The sequence below is a fragment of the Oxyura jamaicensis genome, chromosome 5 (assembly GCF_011077185.1).
Source record: "Oxyura jamaicensis isolate SHBP4307 breed ruddy duck chromosome 5, BPBGC_Ojam_1.0, whole genome shotgun sequence".
NCBI lineage: Eukaryota > Metazoa > Chordata > Aves > Anseriformes > Anatidae > Oxyura > Oxyura jamaicensis.
In genome coordinates, this window is record NC_048897.1 from 51,734,713 (window position 1) to 51,752,025 (window position 17,313).

The 17,313-nt window shown below is 60.3% G+C and overlaps 1 protein-coding gene across 6 annotated transcripts in view; it reads left to right on the forward strand.

The window, feature by feature from the left end:
- The first annotated feature begins 1,996 nt into the window (after nucleotides 1-1,996).
- Nucleotides 1,997-17,313, forward strand: part of NIN (ninein) — a 59,477-nt gene continuing 44,160 nt past the window's right edge. For 2 of the 6 annotated variants that reach the window (XM_035328988.1, XM_035328989.1), the window contains exons 1-3: nucleotides 2,563-2,726; nucleotides 7,126-7,329; nucleotides 11,230-11,311. In XM_035328988.1, coding sequence (XP_035184879.1) covers nucleotides 7,147-7,329; nucleotides 11,230-11,311 — 265 coding nt within the window. In that variant the 5' untranslated portion in view covers nucleotides 2,563-2,726; nucleotides 7,126-7,146. Of the gene's footprint in view, nucleotides 2,147-2,561; nucleotides 2,727-7,125; nucleotides 7,330-11,229; nucleotides 11,312-17,313 lie in introns of those variants that run through there. The other 4 variants (XM_035328987.1, XM_035328990.1, XM_035328986.1 and 1 more) reach the window with 4 other exon arrangements.

The following is a 17,313-nucleotide window of genomic DNA, read 5'->3' on the forward strand; positions in this document are numbered from 1 at the left end:
GGGGGGGGGGGGGCGGTGGTCTCCATGCGTGGCCCCCTTCTCCCCCGCCCCAGCTGCCGGCGCTGAGCTTCCTAGCGGCTTTCTGCCGACATCTTCTCGCGCAGAGCTCCCTTTGTTAACCGTCCCCTGCCTTCCCGTGGCTTTGCTCGCTCCTGGCACCGCTTGCCCCAATGGAGGCCGGACTGGGGGGCCCCCCAGCCCCACAACCCCAGCCCCACAACCCCAGCCCCTTATCCCCAGCCCCATATCCCCAGCCCCACAACCACCTCCCCACCGAGCAGCCCGCAGTGATCCACTGGGCAAGGGGAACAGCAATCACGGGGCCACCTGGCCACGCATCCAGGCCAGGAGGGCCCCGTGGCCCCTTTTTTGGGGTCACTGCAGCCCTGCGCGCACACACGCGAGGCTTGAGCCCCCGTTTTTGGATGGCAGCCGCGAAGCACGGCCGTGGGAGGCAGCTTGGGCTCAGCAGGCCTGGATTTCCCCGAATTCCTGCTTTCTTTTCCTGTGCCACGCGTGACGGCGCCGGCGAGCAGAGATTTCCTTCCTCCGAGCTCGCCCTGGGAAGCGCCGGTGGCGGATGCGATGCTCGGCTGCAGCTGCTCGCTGGGGGGGGGGGGGAAATCCCGAAATATCAGGGAAAAAAATATCAGGATGCCTCTGCAAACAGCCGGTCCTGAGAATGAGTCAGGAATTCTCCCCCCGCTCGCCCCGCAGCGATGCGCCCTGGCACCGCCGAGGCCACACGAGCTGGCTGGGGACACGGGGACACCACGCCGGCTGCTGTCCCCACCGCCGGGCACACGCGAGCACGCGCTGAGTGCCTTTGTTTGGTGGCAGCCGTGGATTTTCGGGGCTGTTCCGTGGATTAGCGAGGTAGCGGCAAGGAGGAGGGCGCGGGGGATAAGGTCCTGGCACAAGCAGGGCTAGCAGCAAAACAAAGCAGCAGATGGCTTCAGCGTCGCATAATGGAAGCGCTTGGACCGGGGATGAGAAAGCAAATGTTGGAAAAGAAAAGAAAAGAAAAGAGAAAAGAAGAAAAAAAAGAAAAAGAAAAAAAAAAAAAAAAAAAAAGAGAAAAGCCCCAGCAAGTGTCAGAGCAGCAGAAAGCTGCAGAGAAAAATGGCAATGTTGTAAAACAACCCCCCGAGCCCTCCCCCAGCACAAAGCCCTCTCTGCTAACATCTGTCCAGCAAACCCCTCGCGGAGGCCCCGTTCCCATTAAAGTCCCCTCTCCTCACCCCGACGTTGTGGGGTCATGACCCATGGCTGGGGGTCCCGCTCCCATCCACCACGTCCCACCGTGGTGGCACTGCCACAGCAGGCCATGACATTCAGTGGGGGTGCACGGGGTCCGGGGCTGCTCCGGATGCCACCACACGTATGTTTGGGGTATTCAGGTCCCATGCCACGTCTCCTGTGTCCCCACGGCTGTGGGGTGGCGTGGCAGGCCAGCTCTCTCCTGCAGGACCCCATGGCTCTCAAGCGGGGCTTCCCACCGAAGAGAGGCTTCGTGTGTCCCTCAGTCTGGCCACGAGGATTTTGCTTCCCACCCCCTTAAACATTCTGGGCCCTCAGACCAATTTCAGGTTCATCTTAAGAAAGAGGAAGGGCCCTAACGACCAGCACGGCACTCGAATTTTAGCAGAGAGGCAAACTAAGCCCACGCGAGCGTGCCACAGCGGGTTGCAGGGTTGCTCAACCCTTTACTAGCCATCAGAGAAGCCACAACCGCAGCCCCGGCTCCCTGCGCTCAGCTGGCATGGGGGGAGATGAGAGGGTCCCCAGCCCCTAGTGGGGACCCTTTTTGGGGCTGTTCTCCGGGGGGAGCCCAGGTGTCACCCGCGGGGACGCACGGACGCACGGGGGGGACCCGGGTTGCGCGCGGGTTGGGGGGCGACGGCGTGTCGCGATACCGGCTGTCGCGATACCGGGCGGGCAGAAGGGGGGGTCCCGGTGTACGGCGGGCCGGGGGCGGCGCCCGGGGGGGGCGGCTCCCGGCGCACAAAGGGCCGGCGGCCTCCCCGCGCCCCCGGGGCCGCCCCCGCGCCGCGGCCCAATAAACGCCGCCGCATTTGAACCGGGCGCCTCCCCCGGCAGCCGCGCTCCTGCTCCGCACCGCTCCGCGCACCGGCAGCAGCGCCGGGTGAGCTGGGGCCGGGGGGGAACCCGGTACGGGGGGGGGGAACCCCCGGTTTGGGGGGGTGATGGGGATGGGGACCCCAACACCGGGGGATGGTGGGGGTGATGGGGAGGTGGCACCCCAGCACCGGGGTGATCCCGGGGCGCAGCCCACCCTTTCCCGGAGGGGTGCTGGGGATGGGGGAGGTCCCAGGATGTGCCAAAAGCCCCCACCGGCCCCAGCAGCCCCAGTGAGGGTGGTCGCGCTCCAGGCAGGCGAGCGGCACCGGGGTTGGTGTGCCCAACCCCGCTCCGCCGCGACCCTCGGGTGCTTCGCCCTTCGCTCCCCCCCCCGGGGGCCGCCCCTAATACCGGAGGTGCTGCGCGCCCCCCCCCCCCACCGGGCCCTCCCGTTCCGGGGAGGCGGCGCCGGGCCGGCTCTGCCCCGGCTGTGAAAGCCGCAGAAGGCTGCCGGGGGAGGAACTGGAGGCAGCGGGGGGGTTTTGTCGCCGCTGAAGCCCCCCAACTGCTGCAGTAGCAGCCGGTCCCTGGTAGGAAGCCATGGGCACGGCGGCTCCGGCGCATCCCGGGAGGTGGGCGGCACGGTAAGGATGGGGGGGGGGGAGCTGGGGGGGAGCCCCTAAACCGGAGGGTTTTTTAGGTTCAGCCGCAGGAACCGGGGGGTCCGAGACGCTTTTTTTTTCCGTGCGCCCTGCTTGGCGCAGCCGCATCTGTCCTTGCGCATCGCCTCCAGCCCCGGTGCCGCAGGGACGAGGGCGCTCGGCGCCGTGCCTGCGTGCTGGGGGAACCGTGATTCAGCCCGGGGAGGAGCTCCGGGGGGGGTCCGGGGACCGGCAGCAGCTCGTTTGGCATCCCCCAAATCACCTCCTTCGGGTGCGCACCGCGGGTTCTCCCCCGCGCCGGGATCTCCCCGAGCCGCCGCGGCACAAATCCGGCCAGATGGGTGCTTTGTTTTTGGCTCGGCGGCGTGCTGGGTGAAAGGACCCATTGCGATGCAAATAGCGAGGTGTCGTGAATATTCAAAGCGCTGCGCTGCCTTTTGAAGCTCTTTCCAGAAATTTATGGCGCTTAACGCTCCGCCGCTAATCTGGGGAGCGGGGAGGCTGGTTAACAGGGTCCCCTTTCTCTGCCGACTTTTTTTTTGGGGGGGGGGTTGCTGCGGTTTGGGGAGGGGTTGGAAGGTGGCATTGAGGTGCAAAGCAGCCCGGTGCCAGGCTGTGGAAATTCTTGCGGTGCTCAATGGGGAGGAGGAGCCGCCAGCTGTACGGCTGGCTTGGGTGGTGACCCCCGAAGAGCTGGGCGTGCTGCAAAGTGATTTACGGACCCCGAGTGATTTAGTGACGCTTGGGGGCTTCGCTGCCCTCTTGTCATTTTCCTTGCCCTTCTCTTCTTGCCATTGTGCGACCTGCCACGGAGCCACAGCTCCCTGAGAGGGGACGGCACGCGGCGGGAAGGGACCTGGCCTGGGTTTAGCTCCGGCATCTCCCTGGAGCAGGCGTCGGGGTCTGCGGTGTGCGTGCTGAATCACGTCAGCTTAGCCACAGCTGCGGTGGGCGAGACGGACCCTAAGGGAAAGGAGACAATAAGTTGGGACAACCCCAGCTCCGGCCTTTCAGCTCCAGGGCCCTGTTTCTGTGGCTGCTGAGCATCTCGGAACAAAACCCACCAATGCCCAGGTCCTGGCCTTTCTTGGCAGCTGTGTTCCCGTCACCCTGGGTGTCAAAGCGCGGAGGGAAGGTGCTGTTAACCTGCCCAGGTTCCTCGGCACAGGGTGACAATGGTCACGTCCTGGAGCTGCTGTGTTGTGGATGTGGCCATGAGATGTGGCTCCAATGGGCCGCTGATTGTCAGCCCCTCGTTTGAGCCGAGGTGACCGAGGGTAGCGGTGACAGCAGCACCTTTCTGTGCCTTGCGTGGAATTGTCCCTGCCCGCTGGTGCAGGCACACTGACACCGTCGGTGATGCAGCCCGAAATAACTCTGTGAGCCTTGGTGCTGAGCGAACGTGCCCTTCGGCTCGATGCACCCTTGTGTGGGCACAAAAAGGTGCTGTGCTCACTGTGCTGTCCTTACCCCGTGGTGCAGGGATCGATCGGGCAGCGTGCGTCTTCCGTAGTTCAAGGCTAAAGCTTGGGGGCTGGCGTTGATTCAGCATTTACTGCGCTAAGCGGTAATTACGATTTTTAGCCTGTATCATTTGAGTTAAATATAGCTGAGAACGTACTTGTGTCAGGCCTCTGTGGTGTGCTGTGAAGGTTGTCTGGCTCTCTGGAGGGGCTGGATTGAAAGGAAGGAAAGAAACGCTGGTGAAACTTCCTCGTCCCATTATTCTTTGCTGCCAAGGACTTGTTGTAGGCAGAACAGAAATTGAAGGCAAAGCCCATTTTTCCTAAACCTGCATGGTTTCCTCAAGCTGGCCATTTGGGAGGGGGACTTAAAATGACCCAGGAGGCTGAAGATAAATGCCAGCAGAGTGACCCCGGAGGGGCCGAGGGCCCCTCTCCCCCTCGGTGGGCCAGGGCAGCCTGGCCCAGCTGCCGCCGGTGCTCAGCGCCGCTATTATCCCGCGAGCCGCCCTCCTGCATCTCAGCTGCTGGCCCATCTGGAGCTGAGATGAAAGGCTGAGCTTTAATTCAGGCTTTGTGCTGCTGCTTCGTGTTCCCCCCACTCCTTTCTCAGCCCTTCTTCTGCTGCCAATCCCCCAGCCCGTGGCCTCGGCTGGGTTTGGGTGCCGCTGCCCTCGTTGCGCCCACGGCTGGGTGACGGCTGCAGCTCCCCGGTGCCTCCCGAGCCGGGCAGGTAGGAGGGTGTGGGTTGTTTGGTGGTGGTTTTTTTTTTTTTTCCCCCGAAGCACTGCTGAATAATTCAGCTGGGAGTAGGCATCTTGGGTCACCTTGCGCAGCCGGCTGCCTAAGATGGAGGTTGTGCAGGATGCGTGCGGGATCGCCTGGCTGCCGGCAGCTCGCCGCCGCTGACCGCAGGTAGGCGAGGAGCTGGGGGGGGGGGGGCTCCTATTCTTTTTTGTGGGCTTTTTATCCTGGGAAAGCCTGGAGTATCCCCCCCGACTGCGTGGGGATGGCGAGGTCTCTCCCCGGTTGTGTTCAGAGCCCGGTGAGCTCGGGCTGTGCCTCGCCGTGGGGCTGTGCCCCTCTCTGCCAGGCTGCCCCAGGCACCGTGCCCTCTCCAAAAACTCACCTGGGGTCTGGCCCCAGACAGGGACCATGCACCTGATGCCCTTTGACCATCATATTTTCCTCCTGGGTTTTATGGGCACCCAACCCCTCCTCCCTGAGCGTGCCTGGGCTCATCCAGGGTCAGTTTTGGGGGCTGCTGCGGCACCGAGTGAGGGGCTCGGCTGGTGACCCCGATACAGCGGCAGCACGGGATCTCAGGGACGTGCCGGGAGGTGGCACTGAGCTCTTTAACTGGGGGAACTGGTTGTGGCAGTGTGGAATTAGGGTCGGGAAAGGTCTCTGGGGGATAGGAGGTGGCTGAACCCGAAGGTAAGAGGCTAAAAAATGCCTGGGAAGCTCCACGGGCTGGAGCCAGCTCTGTGCGGGCTCAGCTGTGAGTCTGGGGGCTGTGAGGAAGGCGGTGATGCTGGTGCCCAGCACCCTGGGTGCGAGTGGGGAATGGGGTTACTGGTGTGAGAGGCAAGAAACCAGTTTGCTGCCTTCCCTCTGCTTGCAGGCGCTTGAGGTTTTGGGTGTTGACTCCTCCTCTGCACCCCAGGTTGAATGCAAATGCGTCTGCACCCTCCTTGGGTGCTTGGCTAAAGCCACTCCAGAGGCTCCTGGGGGGTGAAAAACGGGATAAGGAGGTTGGGAAGCTTGGGTGTGATGATATTGGGCTGGGCTGCCTCTCTGGAGGGAGGTCTGGCTCTGCTGCTGGCCTTGTGGCATCCCCCTGGGGAGGGAGGGCAGCCAGGCCGGGGTATTTCTGCCCCACGGACCCCACACGCCGCTTGGCACCAGCCCCGCACCCCTTGGCAGGCACAGGAGCAGGGAGCATCCTCTCCAGCCAGACCCCGAGCTGGGAGGAAGGGGGTGGCTGTGCCGTGGCAGGGGGCTTGGACATGACCTCCCCTCTGGGAAACGTGGCCTTGGCAGCGTGGGCAGAACAAATTCAGATGGAGACTGGGCCAGTGCTGGGTGGTGGTCTGAGGCTGGCTGAGCCCCCCCTGGGCACAGGGTCCCCGTGATACCCATTGTGTACGGCCCACAGTGCGCTTCTGGGGTGGTGCTGGCGTGTCCCCGCGGTGGCCCTGCACGCAGGGACTGTGCGGTGGCACTCGATTTCGCTGCTGACCTCCCGAGCCAAGGGGAAACCCGCGGCCAGGCTGAATGATCGGATGCCAGCCAGATCCTGCATTTTGGGCAGGGAATTTCGCTCCCTGCCTCCTCCTCCCAAACCAATTCCTGGGGCTGAGCTCTGGGACCAGTGCTGGGTTCGGAGCTGCTGTCTGGAGGGGAGGGCGAGCCCCCAGCCCGTGTCAGGGCAGCTCCTGGGGCTGTTTGCCTCGTGCAGCAGAGGAGAAATGATCCAGCTCTGCTCCGGGGCTGGCTCGGTGCCCTGCTCTGCCTGCTGCTGCCCCGGCTGCGTCCCTCTCCTGGCACAGCGCTCTGAGCTCTGCCTCCGGGCAGGGCCTGACCTCAAGTCCCCGCAGCACGGGGATGGGGCAGTGACCCAGCACGGGGACGTCCAGCTCAGCGTGGTGTTGCCCCAGCTCTGTGTGCCCCCAAATAATGGGGAAAGTGCTGGCTTAGGGAGTCTGAGCCATGCTTGCACGATGGCATCCGTGTGCTAAGGGGGCCACGCGTGCCCATAGCTGCTGCCAGCTGCCCGGCAGGGTATAAACATCCAAAAAAAACCACGCACGAGGGTGAAACCGGTGGCACGGGTTGCTGCTCTGTCAGCCCTGGGGGTTTTTTCCTTGCGCTGCTTTGCTGCGGGAAGTCCTAACCATCCCCGTCTCTCCCCGCAGGTGAGCGCGGCAGGCTATGGGATGGATGAAGCTGAGCAGGACCAGTATGAAGCCCGCCTCAAGGAGCTCTTCGACAGCTTCGACAGCACGGGCACGGGGTCGCTGGGGCAGGAGGAGCTCACCGACCTGTGCCACGTGCTGCACCTCGAGGAGGTGGCCCCGGCGCTGCAGCAGACCCTGCTCCAGGGCAACCTCCTAGGCAGGGTAAGGCCGGGGTGGGCGCGGGTTGCGTTAGCCCCATGGACGCGGTCCCCGTGGCGGAGCTGCTTCGTGCTCCTGCTGTGTCTCTACAGGTTTAAATATCGGGGTGCTGAGCACGTGCTGCTTGCCCTTGGGGACCTCCATGCCTGGCATGGACGTCCTTGTGCTCCTGTGCTGCTGCCTCCGTGTTGGGTTGCTTCCTGCTGAGACACCCTGACGGCTCCTTAAAGCAGCAAATGGAGCCAAGGTGCTCGACAGGCGTGGGCTGAGCAGCCCTTCAGACCCCCGTTTCCCATCAAACGGCAGCTTTCACAAAGCAAACCGGTTCCCTTAAGGAACAAATCCTCCTTTTCCTCACTCGCCCCATGGCTGCAGCCCTTCTTCTGACCGTGGGAGTGGCTGGCGTGGAAGCAGGAGCTGATCCAGAGGGGTCTGCAACCTTTGGATTCGCAGCGTGGCTTTTTGCTTCAATCCCAGAGGCTTCCCGTGCTGCTCGGGCTCCTGGCACATGGATGCTGTTGCCTGGCTCTGCTGCTCGTGGGGTGGAGGGGGGAGGAAAAGCAGCGTTAAAGCCCTGCTTTCTCCCTGGATGTGACAGCCAGAAGTGCTCCTCCTGCTCAGAGGAGGGGTAGGAAGTGGCATCTAATGTAAATGCTCAGCCTGATGGCACCAAGAAGCCCCTGCTGGAAGCATCCTGAGCATGGGGCACACTCACCCCTGTTCCAGCTACGAGCTCAACCCCTGCAAGCTGCCCTGGAGGCGCGAGGGACCCCAAGGAGCATTTTTTTCCCCCCAACTCTTTGTCTTCAGGGATGGCTCACGCTCCCAACCCTGACATAATAACCTGTCCCCAGCATTTCCCTGCGTCCCCCCGGTGTCTGTGCTCGTTAGCAGCACCAGCGGGTCCGTGGCGAAGCTCTGGGGTCCCCCGGCTTTCCTCGGGAGCCCGTCGGGAGAGCAGCATCCAGCGCGGTGCCGCAGATGGTGGCTGCTGGCAGAGCGAGCTGCCTTTGTTTTTGTGCTCTTGGAGGTGGCGTGTCGTACAGGGGGGAGCGTGCTGTCTGCGGGGCCACGTGCAGCCTTTTGTGCCGGGGCTGTGCCACGGGGACGGGTGCAGGGTGCTGGGGGGGAGCGTGGACACACGCGGTGCCCCCCCCCCCCGGCTCCGTGCGGCGCTTTGGGGATTAAGCGGCGCGCGCTATCGCCGGGGTCCCTCAGGGTTGTATAAATCCCCCTCTCAAGGCAGAGCTGGACCATCCCAAATGCCTCTTCTCACGCGATGCTTGCAGCAATTCCTGGCATTCCCCGGGCAGGCTGCCTGCTCGGGGCCCCAGGCGATGCGTGCAGCTCCCCCTGCCATACCCATCAGTTAGCAGCGAACGCAGAGAGGCGTCTGGGGACAGCACTGCAGTGCTGCCCATGGGCGGCTGGGTGATGTGAGTGGCAGGGACAGGGCGAGTCGGGCACCTCTGGGCACCTCCAGACACGGGGCTGTCCTTGGTGGCCGTCCCCAGCTGGGGACGGGGAGCTCAGGTGTCCCCTGCCGCTGGTGCTGCGCCACGGCGGCGGTGAGCCGCCCCCCTTCATGCTTGCTGGTTTTTAGCACACCGAGCAGCAGATTTGGGTTCAGGCCGCCCCATTCCCATCCCTTCCCCACCCAGAGCTCCCCCCCCCAACCCCCTGTCTGCCGCTGCAGGGACGGGGCTCTGGGGAAGGCTCCGCGGGGATCAAGGAGCTGCAAGGAGCCGCCGCCGCCGCTCATTTTCCCAAGGGACCTTGGCTGCAGACTGCTGATTTGCGTTGCTGGGGCAAGCAGGGGAAAGCAGCAGGTAGCTTGGCACATGCGCGCTCTCTTTCTAGCGCTAATAAGGCACCGGCTCATCGGAAGCTCGTGGCAAAGCAGGTGCTGAGCCTTGAGAGGTGCTGGGACCGGCTGCTGGTTGGTGTTTGCCCTGGGGGTGCTGAGCTGGGCTCTGTCTGTGCGGGCGCGTTTGTCTCGGATTTGCCCGTTCTGGGAACGCTCTCCGCAGCGGGGCTTGGTGCTCCCAATGCAGCAAGCGGGTAAAACACCGCGATGCTCTCCTCTTCCTCCTCCTCCCCCCGTGCCAAGCACCGTGAGGAACTCTGGCTTCACAAGGAGCCCCCAATGTCTCCATCCCACTGCATCTTGCCAGGAGACGTGGCCCTGACCCCGGTCCCACCTCCGTCCATGGCCAATTTTTGCTGTTGTGACCCCCCCCCCAGCGAGCGCTCGAGGGGCTGCCGGGGGGCGCAGGGAGCAGATGCTGCGAGCTGCTGGTTCCAAAATACCCCGGGTTCAGCCGAGCGTGCTAAAAGGAGCATTAAACTTTAAATACCCTGCCAGCCTTTCGCTGCTGCGGGCTTTCTGCCTCGCGCTCAGACAGCCTTTTGGCAGCAGGCTGGCTCGGCCGTCTGGGGCAGCCTCCGAAGCGCTTTGTCCTGGTGCTGGTGCTGTCCTTACCCGGGTCCTTTGGCTTTCGGTGCTGTCTCAGCCAAGCGCAGGGGCTGTTCTGGCAGGATCATGCCCACCCCGGGGGGTTGGACAGCCCTGAAGTGCCCACGGCAGCGCCAGCAGAGGGGAGCCCTGTGCGTGACCTCCCCCCATCCCAGCACATCCCTCCTGTGGGCACACTGGGGTAAACTGGAGGGAGACGGAGCAGGGACGGTGCTGGGAGCCAAGGCAAAGGATCATGTTCTTTAAAAAGAGATATTTTAGACTCCGTGGCTTTGCTGTGCCATGGGTTTCCTCTCCTGGCTTGTTCTGAGCGCAGCTTTAATTTTAGCAGCTGCAATTCTCTCTTTGTGCACGGGTGTGCAGCATCCAAGGTCAAATGTGCAACACGAGCAGATGCTGCTTTTCCTGGCTCTTAGGATGTACTTGAGCTTTTCCAGCAGGTCTGATGGGAAGGAAAATATCCTCCCAGCTCTCACACCTTCATCCAAAAGTTGGGTGCTGAAGGCACGTGGGCTCTCCTTGGGGCCATGCCCGCAGCACCTCCCTCTGCCTCCCTGCTCTGTAGGACACCAGGGACACCTGTGAGCCCCACCGAGCAGCCGTGCCCATTGTCTCCGTGCTGCCCATTTGCATTTTAAATCCAGGGGGGTCTGGAGCATTACCGGCTCTGTCCCTGCAGCCTAATCTTCCCCGGGCTCCCGTGGCCACAGCACAATTGCGGCGCACGGAGCCATCTGGCCCGCAGCTGTAGCCCCGTCCTCCTCCCCCTTCGTCCCTGCTCAGAACCTGTCCCGTGCTTTTTCCCTGCCCGTTTAGCCTAAATGCCGAGTTTTCTTTTATCAGGCAGCTTCTCCTATCTCAAACTGTCCTGGTGAAGCGCACACGTGGCCGGACCCCTGCCCTCCTCGCTGCGGTGCCTGTCCCCTGCTTCTCTGGATATAAAGGCTAATGCTAAAAATTCCCCTAAGGTTTCTTTAGCCCAGAGGAATCGTGGTGGCCAGCTGTGCCGTGTCAGAGCTTCCCCAGCTGTCCCCGCGTTTCCGTCTCGCGGTGCCGTGGCTGGCGTTGCTCGCATTCCCCATGGGCTGCTCGTGGTGCTCTACCCCCCTTGCAACTGTTCGTGGCAGGGGCAGAAAGGGTTTTTTTGGGAAGATGCAGATGGAAAAGGGAGAGGGGGGTAAAGCAGCGCTGAGATCGTCCCCTGGTTCTCCTATAGCCATGCTCCAGACCTGGGTTTAACAGCCCGTTTTCCAAGAGCTCAAAGGCACTGGCCGTGCCTTAGTGTTCCTCGCTGTGGCTTCTCCAAGGCATGGTCCTGGCTCGGTGTCGTGATCTGTTCAGGTGTTTGCCTTGCTGCCACGCTTCTGCTGGAGCATCGGCCTGATATTTAATTCTCTGTGCCAGCTGATCTCTCTTTTTTTTTTCAGGTCCACTTTGACCAATTTAAAGAAGCACTCATCCTCATCTTGTCCAGAACCCTGTCAAATGAAGAGCACTTCCAGGAACCAGGTAAACACTAATGCCATTTAAAATAGTCCCTTTTCCTAGGAAAAACAGACCTGGGTGGCTCTCACAGAGGAACTCGGAAGAGAAAATGCTTTCTGGGTGCTGAGGTCGGCTCCCCTCCTGCTGCCAGGTCGGCAGGTGCCCAGGCTAGGAAGCAGGAGGGGCTGAGCTCTGCAGTGGAGTCCCTCGTGCAAACACGTTTTCAGAGCCATTAGATGTTTATTTCGAGCCCTCTTCCTCCCCCGGGAGACCTCAGGGGACGTGTCCTTAGCTGACGTCCGTGCTGGCTCTGAGGCTCCCTTACTTTTGTGCCGGCTGTAAGGAAATGGACTTGGTGAGAGCCCGTCCTGCGGATGGGCTGCTGGAAATAGAAACGTCGCTCCTGCCTCGTGCCGCCTTATTTTAAGGCTCATTCTTCTTCTCAGTGCCCGAGGTGAACCGGGAAAAGTGGTCTGCACTGCGAGGTGCCTGCATTTCTCCCAGGGGACCGTCAGGTGCTTCTGACTGTCCCAAAATGGTTTTTCTGGCCCAAAGATGTTTCTGAACAAGGCGAGCCCTCTAGCAAGCCAGGCTGGGGCTGGCTGGAGAAAGCAGTGGGCGCTGACTGCTCTCCGTCCTTTTTTTCTCCTTGCTTTGTTTCCACGTGCCTTTTAGATATTATTTTTTTAAAATCAGGTCACAGCTCTGGTACCCCCCTCCCAGCGCACAAGGGGCCGGTGCTGGGAGCAGCGGCTGGGGCTGAGCCCCCGCAGCCCAGCTGGAGCGGGGGCTGAGCTCTGTGCCTACACACCTGTATGTAAATCCCTAATCCTGCCTGCCCAGCGGCAGCGGGGCCATGAAAATCCCCCAAGGAGAAAAGAGCTTAGCGTGGGGCCGAGGGGAACTCCAGGCTTCTCCTGGAGCATCCGTCTCGGCTCTGCCCTTGGAGCATCCTGCGCTCGGCAGCGCAGCCAGGCAGCAAAATGACAGCTTTCCCCCCAAATGGGCTGGAAGAAAAAAAAAAACACCTGCAGGGCCCAGGAGATGCAATTGATGGATTTTTATTTTATTTTTTTCCCCCCACACACTTCATTTCCGAAGCTCTTAATGCTTAGAGGGAGATGGGTGCTGACAGCTCCTGCACCAGGCATCCCTTAACGCAGCTTCCCCGTGCTGTCGGTGGGTCCTGGGGGGTACGGGGGGGGGGCATCGCTGGTGCCTCGGGGGGGCTCAGGTTTGCTGCGATCCCTTCCAGCCCGCTGGAGAGGAGCTGGCACGGGGCGGGAGGCAGCCCCGGCACCCCGATGAACCAGAACTAATCCGACTCCCCGCGTTTACGGGGGAAATCATACGGCTGAGAACCTCTGGCTTTATTTAAATACAAAGAAATCTTCTAGAAACAGCTGAATTTGGGGTTATCGCAGGGGAAATCACGGATGCAGCCTGGAAGAGGAGCGTGTGGCTGCGTGAGGGATGGAGAGCCCTCCTTGGGGAGTTGTTTGCCAGCCGGGCTTTACGGGGCACGCGCTGCAGGTAGGGAGCCGGGCGCGGGCAGGCCCGGGAGGCATTTCTTTTTAATGCGTTTTGACAGGTTGGTTAGCGCAGAAGCCCTGGCTTCTTTTAATTTAGATCAAACTCGAGATTGGGAGAACAAGCTGCTTTGTGCTGCTGGTGTCAAACTGTCAGCGACTGCCGAAGCGCCGGCGTTACAGCCAGCCCCGGGCTCGGGGGGGGGGGATTGCGTGAAGAGCTCTGCATCGTGCGATGAAAATGAAAATCTAATTGTCGGGGAAGCACGGATTTTTGAGGCTGTTTGCTGCATCTGCTGGGTTTCCGCTGCAAGGAAGGGGCCACGTGTGTTGATGCTGTGGTTTTGGGAGATGGGAAGGTCCCTTGGGTGCGTGGGTGACCGGAGGGAGGGATGGATGCTGTCACCTCTCCCCAGCGGGGCACAGTGGGACCCAGGCTGGGGAAGAGGAACCCAAAAAGCTGCGTGATGCAAAAGCAGTTCCTGCAGAAGAGGCTGCCAGGGGCTTCCCCATTTTGAGAAGGGGAAAGGAGAGCAGGTGGGTGAGGCGCTCATGCTTGCAGGGAGCGGCTGATTTGATTTGACTCGATTTTTATTTTTATTTTTCCCCCTTGGCAAAGGAGCTAAATTCCCTCTCTGAAGGGCAGACTGGCAGGAGGAGGGGTCCTGGGGGCTGCCGGGGGAAGCAGCCCTGCAAATCAAGGGCAGGCAGAGCTCCTTGCACTGCTGTCATCAGCTGCGTCCCCTCGGGGATGCTGGTGCAGGAGCAGAGCCCCAGCTGGCCAGGCAAGCCCCAGCCCTGCTGGGAAGCTCTGTGGCTGGGCACCGCTCCTGGGGAAGGTGATGTTCCCCTGAGAAAAGCAGAAAAACGCTTGCATGCATCTTAAATTAGTGGTTATTTTAGCCTGGTGCAGGGCTGTGGGTGAGATCCCTCGTCCCCAGCAGCACCCCAGGGTTCAGAGGAGCTGCAGCCCGGTCTTAGGGGGATGCTTTGGTGGGACTGGGGTGGGTGATGCCACACGTGTCTTGTGCCCTGCTCTGCTGGGAGGAGGCTGTCCGGGGGCAATAAAAATTAAAAAGCCCCATCCGTGCATTAGCAGCCTGGGCAGGGAGGGATTACTGGGGTGGAGTGCGGGATTACGGGAACACCCGGGATAAATTAAAGAGCAGCTCGATGCCAGCCTCAGCACGAGGGGCTCTTGTTCTTTCCCTTCCCATGGAGACAACCTGATTGCCCTCCCGAGAAAGCTGGGGATAAACAACTCGCAGGAAACCCACGTGTGCTTACATGGGTCTGGCTCTGGGAGCAGCCCTGTGTGGGGACAGGTACAAAGCCATGGGGATGGTTCAGGTGCAGGCAGTGCCTTTTTTTGGCCAAAACACCCCAGTTTTGGGCCACGGCACCCTGGGCAGGGTCCCCAGGAGCTGCTGCTCCCCTCTGCCTCGGTTGCTGAAGCCAAAGAGTGAAATGGGGACCGAGAGGAGCCAGGACAATACCTGGTATCCCTGGGGAAAAGGACTTAGCAGATCCTATCCATAAGGCGACTTGCACCAATTTGCTGTCTGCTGTGCCAGGGAGGGTTCCTCCCTTCCAAACCTGAAGCAGCAAAGAAATTAATTTTGCCCCTAAGTGACCCGCTCGACAGCGTTCCCCTCGAAAAGCCCCTTTTTGTGTGCATCTGGGGGCTTTTGGTGCTCTATCTGGGAGCCGTGAGTGTGGCAATTTGCTGTGCCAGGAGGGGTGGACGAGCCCATGCCACCTCCGAGGGCAGAGCAGGGCTGGAAATGATTTCTGTGGTGGTGAAATGATTTCTGAAGGCAGAAAATCAGGCGTGGATCTCCAGCTGGGGAGCTGCAGAGAGGGGGGAGCTGGGGAACTCCTGGCTGCTGTGCTTCAGCTGGGACTTTCCTTCTGAAATGCAGACTTCTTGTTTTTTTCAGATGGACTTCGGGGGGCTGTGATTCCCCCCATGAGGGCAGGGAGCTCAGGCAGTTGCCCACGGGCTCCTTTGGCCATCAGGGCACCGATGCTGGCTCCTGCCCTCGCCCTGCAGCCCAGGGGCAGTTGCGGGGGTCAGATAAGACCCTGGTGTCTAATTAGGCTCCAGCTCCAAAGCATGCGTTTCCCTGATTCCTCACGTTGCTGAGGGCTGCAGAAAGCAGGGAAGGTTCAACCTATTTTTTTTTTTCTTCCCCTCTTTTTCCCCCCGTTTGGAGGCCACACGCCTGCCCTCTGCCCACGGGGTGCCGGGGCTCAGCTCCCCAGGAGCCTGAGGTTCACCACGCCTGGGGTGAGAGCACGGCTCTGCCTTCCGTGGGCCTGTGTCCCTCGAAGTGCTGATTTTTGACATTTCCTTCCCATTTCCTCACCTACCTTTGAAGCGAGTGTGGGTTAAGAAGCCCTTCCCCATTATTTTGGGGCTGGAAATGAGCTCAGCCCTTTGGTGTTCTGTGCTTGGGAAGTACAGGTTGCTGCTGTACCCCGTGTTAACAGAAGTGATGTGGCTCCAAAAGTTTTTTTTTAAATTATTATTATTATTTTTGGGTTGTTTGATGGGATCCTTGTGAGGCAAGGGCGAGCTTTCAGCTCTCAGCTCAGGGAGGTCACTGCTCCACCCTGGCGATGTTCCTGGGCCTCAAAACTCTTCGGTTTACAGGAAAAATGAGGTGCTCAGACCAAAGGGGTGATCTAGGAGTCAAAGCGGAGAGAGTGAAGTCAGTTGCCAGCCTCAAAATACTTAAAATAAGAAATAAAAACACCTCCCATTGCCTGTTTGCTATTACAAGGCTGGCAGAACGGCCCGGCATGAGGGCACCTGTGTTTGTGCATGGGTTTTCCTAACTCCCTGGCTGCCGCAGGGCTTAAACACGAGCTGTCGGGGGGATTGGAAGCGTGAAATTAGGAAATCCAGAGGTACGTTTAGCAATAACTTCATTATGGCTGAATTGCTGCTGCTTCTCCCCCGGCCTTCCCGGAGACAGATGGGTGTAGGGGTGCGTCTGTGTCTCGGCAGAGAAAATTTATTTATCAAAAAAAAAAAAAAAAAAAAAAAGAAAAAAAGACAACACAAAGCCCCCCCAGCCCTCTCCGGCGAGGCAGGGGGAGGTGGCAGCGAGGAAAGAAATGGGTGAATGGGTAGCCACAAATATTAGCATTTCAGAGAGAGCTGCTCGATGGAGATTGTTCACCATCGGGCAGGCTTTAATAGGAGCGATAAGGTTCGCTTTTGTTCTCCGGCTCTCACTTAATCAGCCTGTCTCACTGCAGATTTTTTTTTTCCCCTCTCAGCACACTTCATCACCCAACTTTCATGTGCGAGTCCCAGCTGCAGCAAATCTTGTTAAAATGGCCTTGTTCAAACACGGGGCGCCGGGTTTGTTCCCTAGAGCTGCAATACGGACGGATGGAGCGCGAGTCTGGAGGAATCAAAGGGCTCCCAGGCCTGTGTATTTTATAATTCATTGCATAGCTAAGTTGCGGAATGTTTTTTTTCCCCCCCTCTAACAAGCTTGAAGCCTATATCTGAAGGAATATTATCCGAGGAGGCGTTTGGGCAGGGGGGTTTAGAGACCCGCTGCTCCCCGCGTGCTGTTTGTCAGCGATGGGTCGGCTTCCCCGGCCCTGGTAATGGGGCGCTCCTCGCGCTTATTTCGTACCGGGGCGCTCTGCAAATAAAAAATTTAAAAAGCTGCCGCGCTCGGTGCGCTGCGAGTGGCGAAAAAACAAAGATGAGCAGGTCCTGGGGGAGGGTTTCGACAGCGAGGTTAGCAAACACCGAAACAAAGCGCGGCCGAGAGCCTTTCCCTAATTGAATCCCTGGTTAATTTGGGTCCTCCGCTTAATTTGCCCCCCTGCTCCAGACGTCGGATGACTCGTGCTGAAAATAGCCTGAAACGTGCTTATTTATTTATTTTTGTTTTGATGCCTGTCTGCCAGTGCTCGTGGATAATTCAGTCCCCGAAGGCAGGAGGTGGTTGCGGGGAGCTGGAGCCACGAAGCCCCCCCCCCTGTAATTAGGTGGCGGCTCCCAGGGGTTGTGGGGACGGCGCGGGCTGGCACCTGCCTTGGCCCTCGCACGGATCAGCTCCTCCTTTCGGGCCCCTCGGGGGATGTTCGCCTCCGAACTTGCTCAGTTTTTTTCCACTTGCCTGGTCATCTTGACGCTTTGAATCTAGCTGTGATTTAAGTGGCGGAGGTTGCCCAGGTGCCTGGGTGATCTGGAGGCTCTGGCGATGCTGCCCCTAATTAAACTTGCCCGTCGCTGGTAATGAAGATTAGTGCAAGGAGAACAGACCTGATTGACTCTCCGATCCGAGGCAGGGTTGACAAGGCTTCCCCCAGCACCTTGTTAACTGAGCAAACCCGGTCAGGAAATCGGTGGGGGGGGGGAGCAAGGCAGAGCTATCGCTGTGCTTTGGGGCAGTGTTTGGTTTGGGGTGGGACCGGTTCCAACACACCGTGCCTGAAATCGCTGCTGGGTCGGTGCTCGAAGAGCTG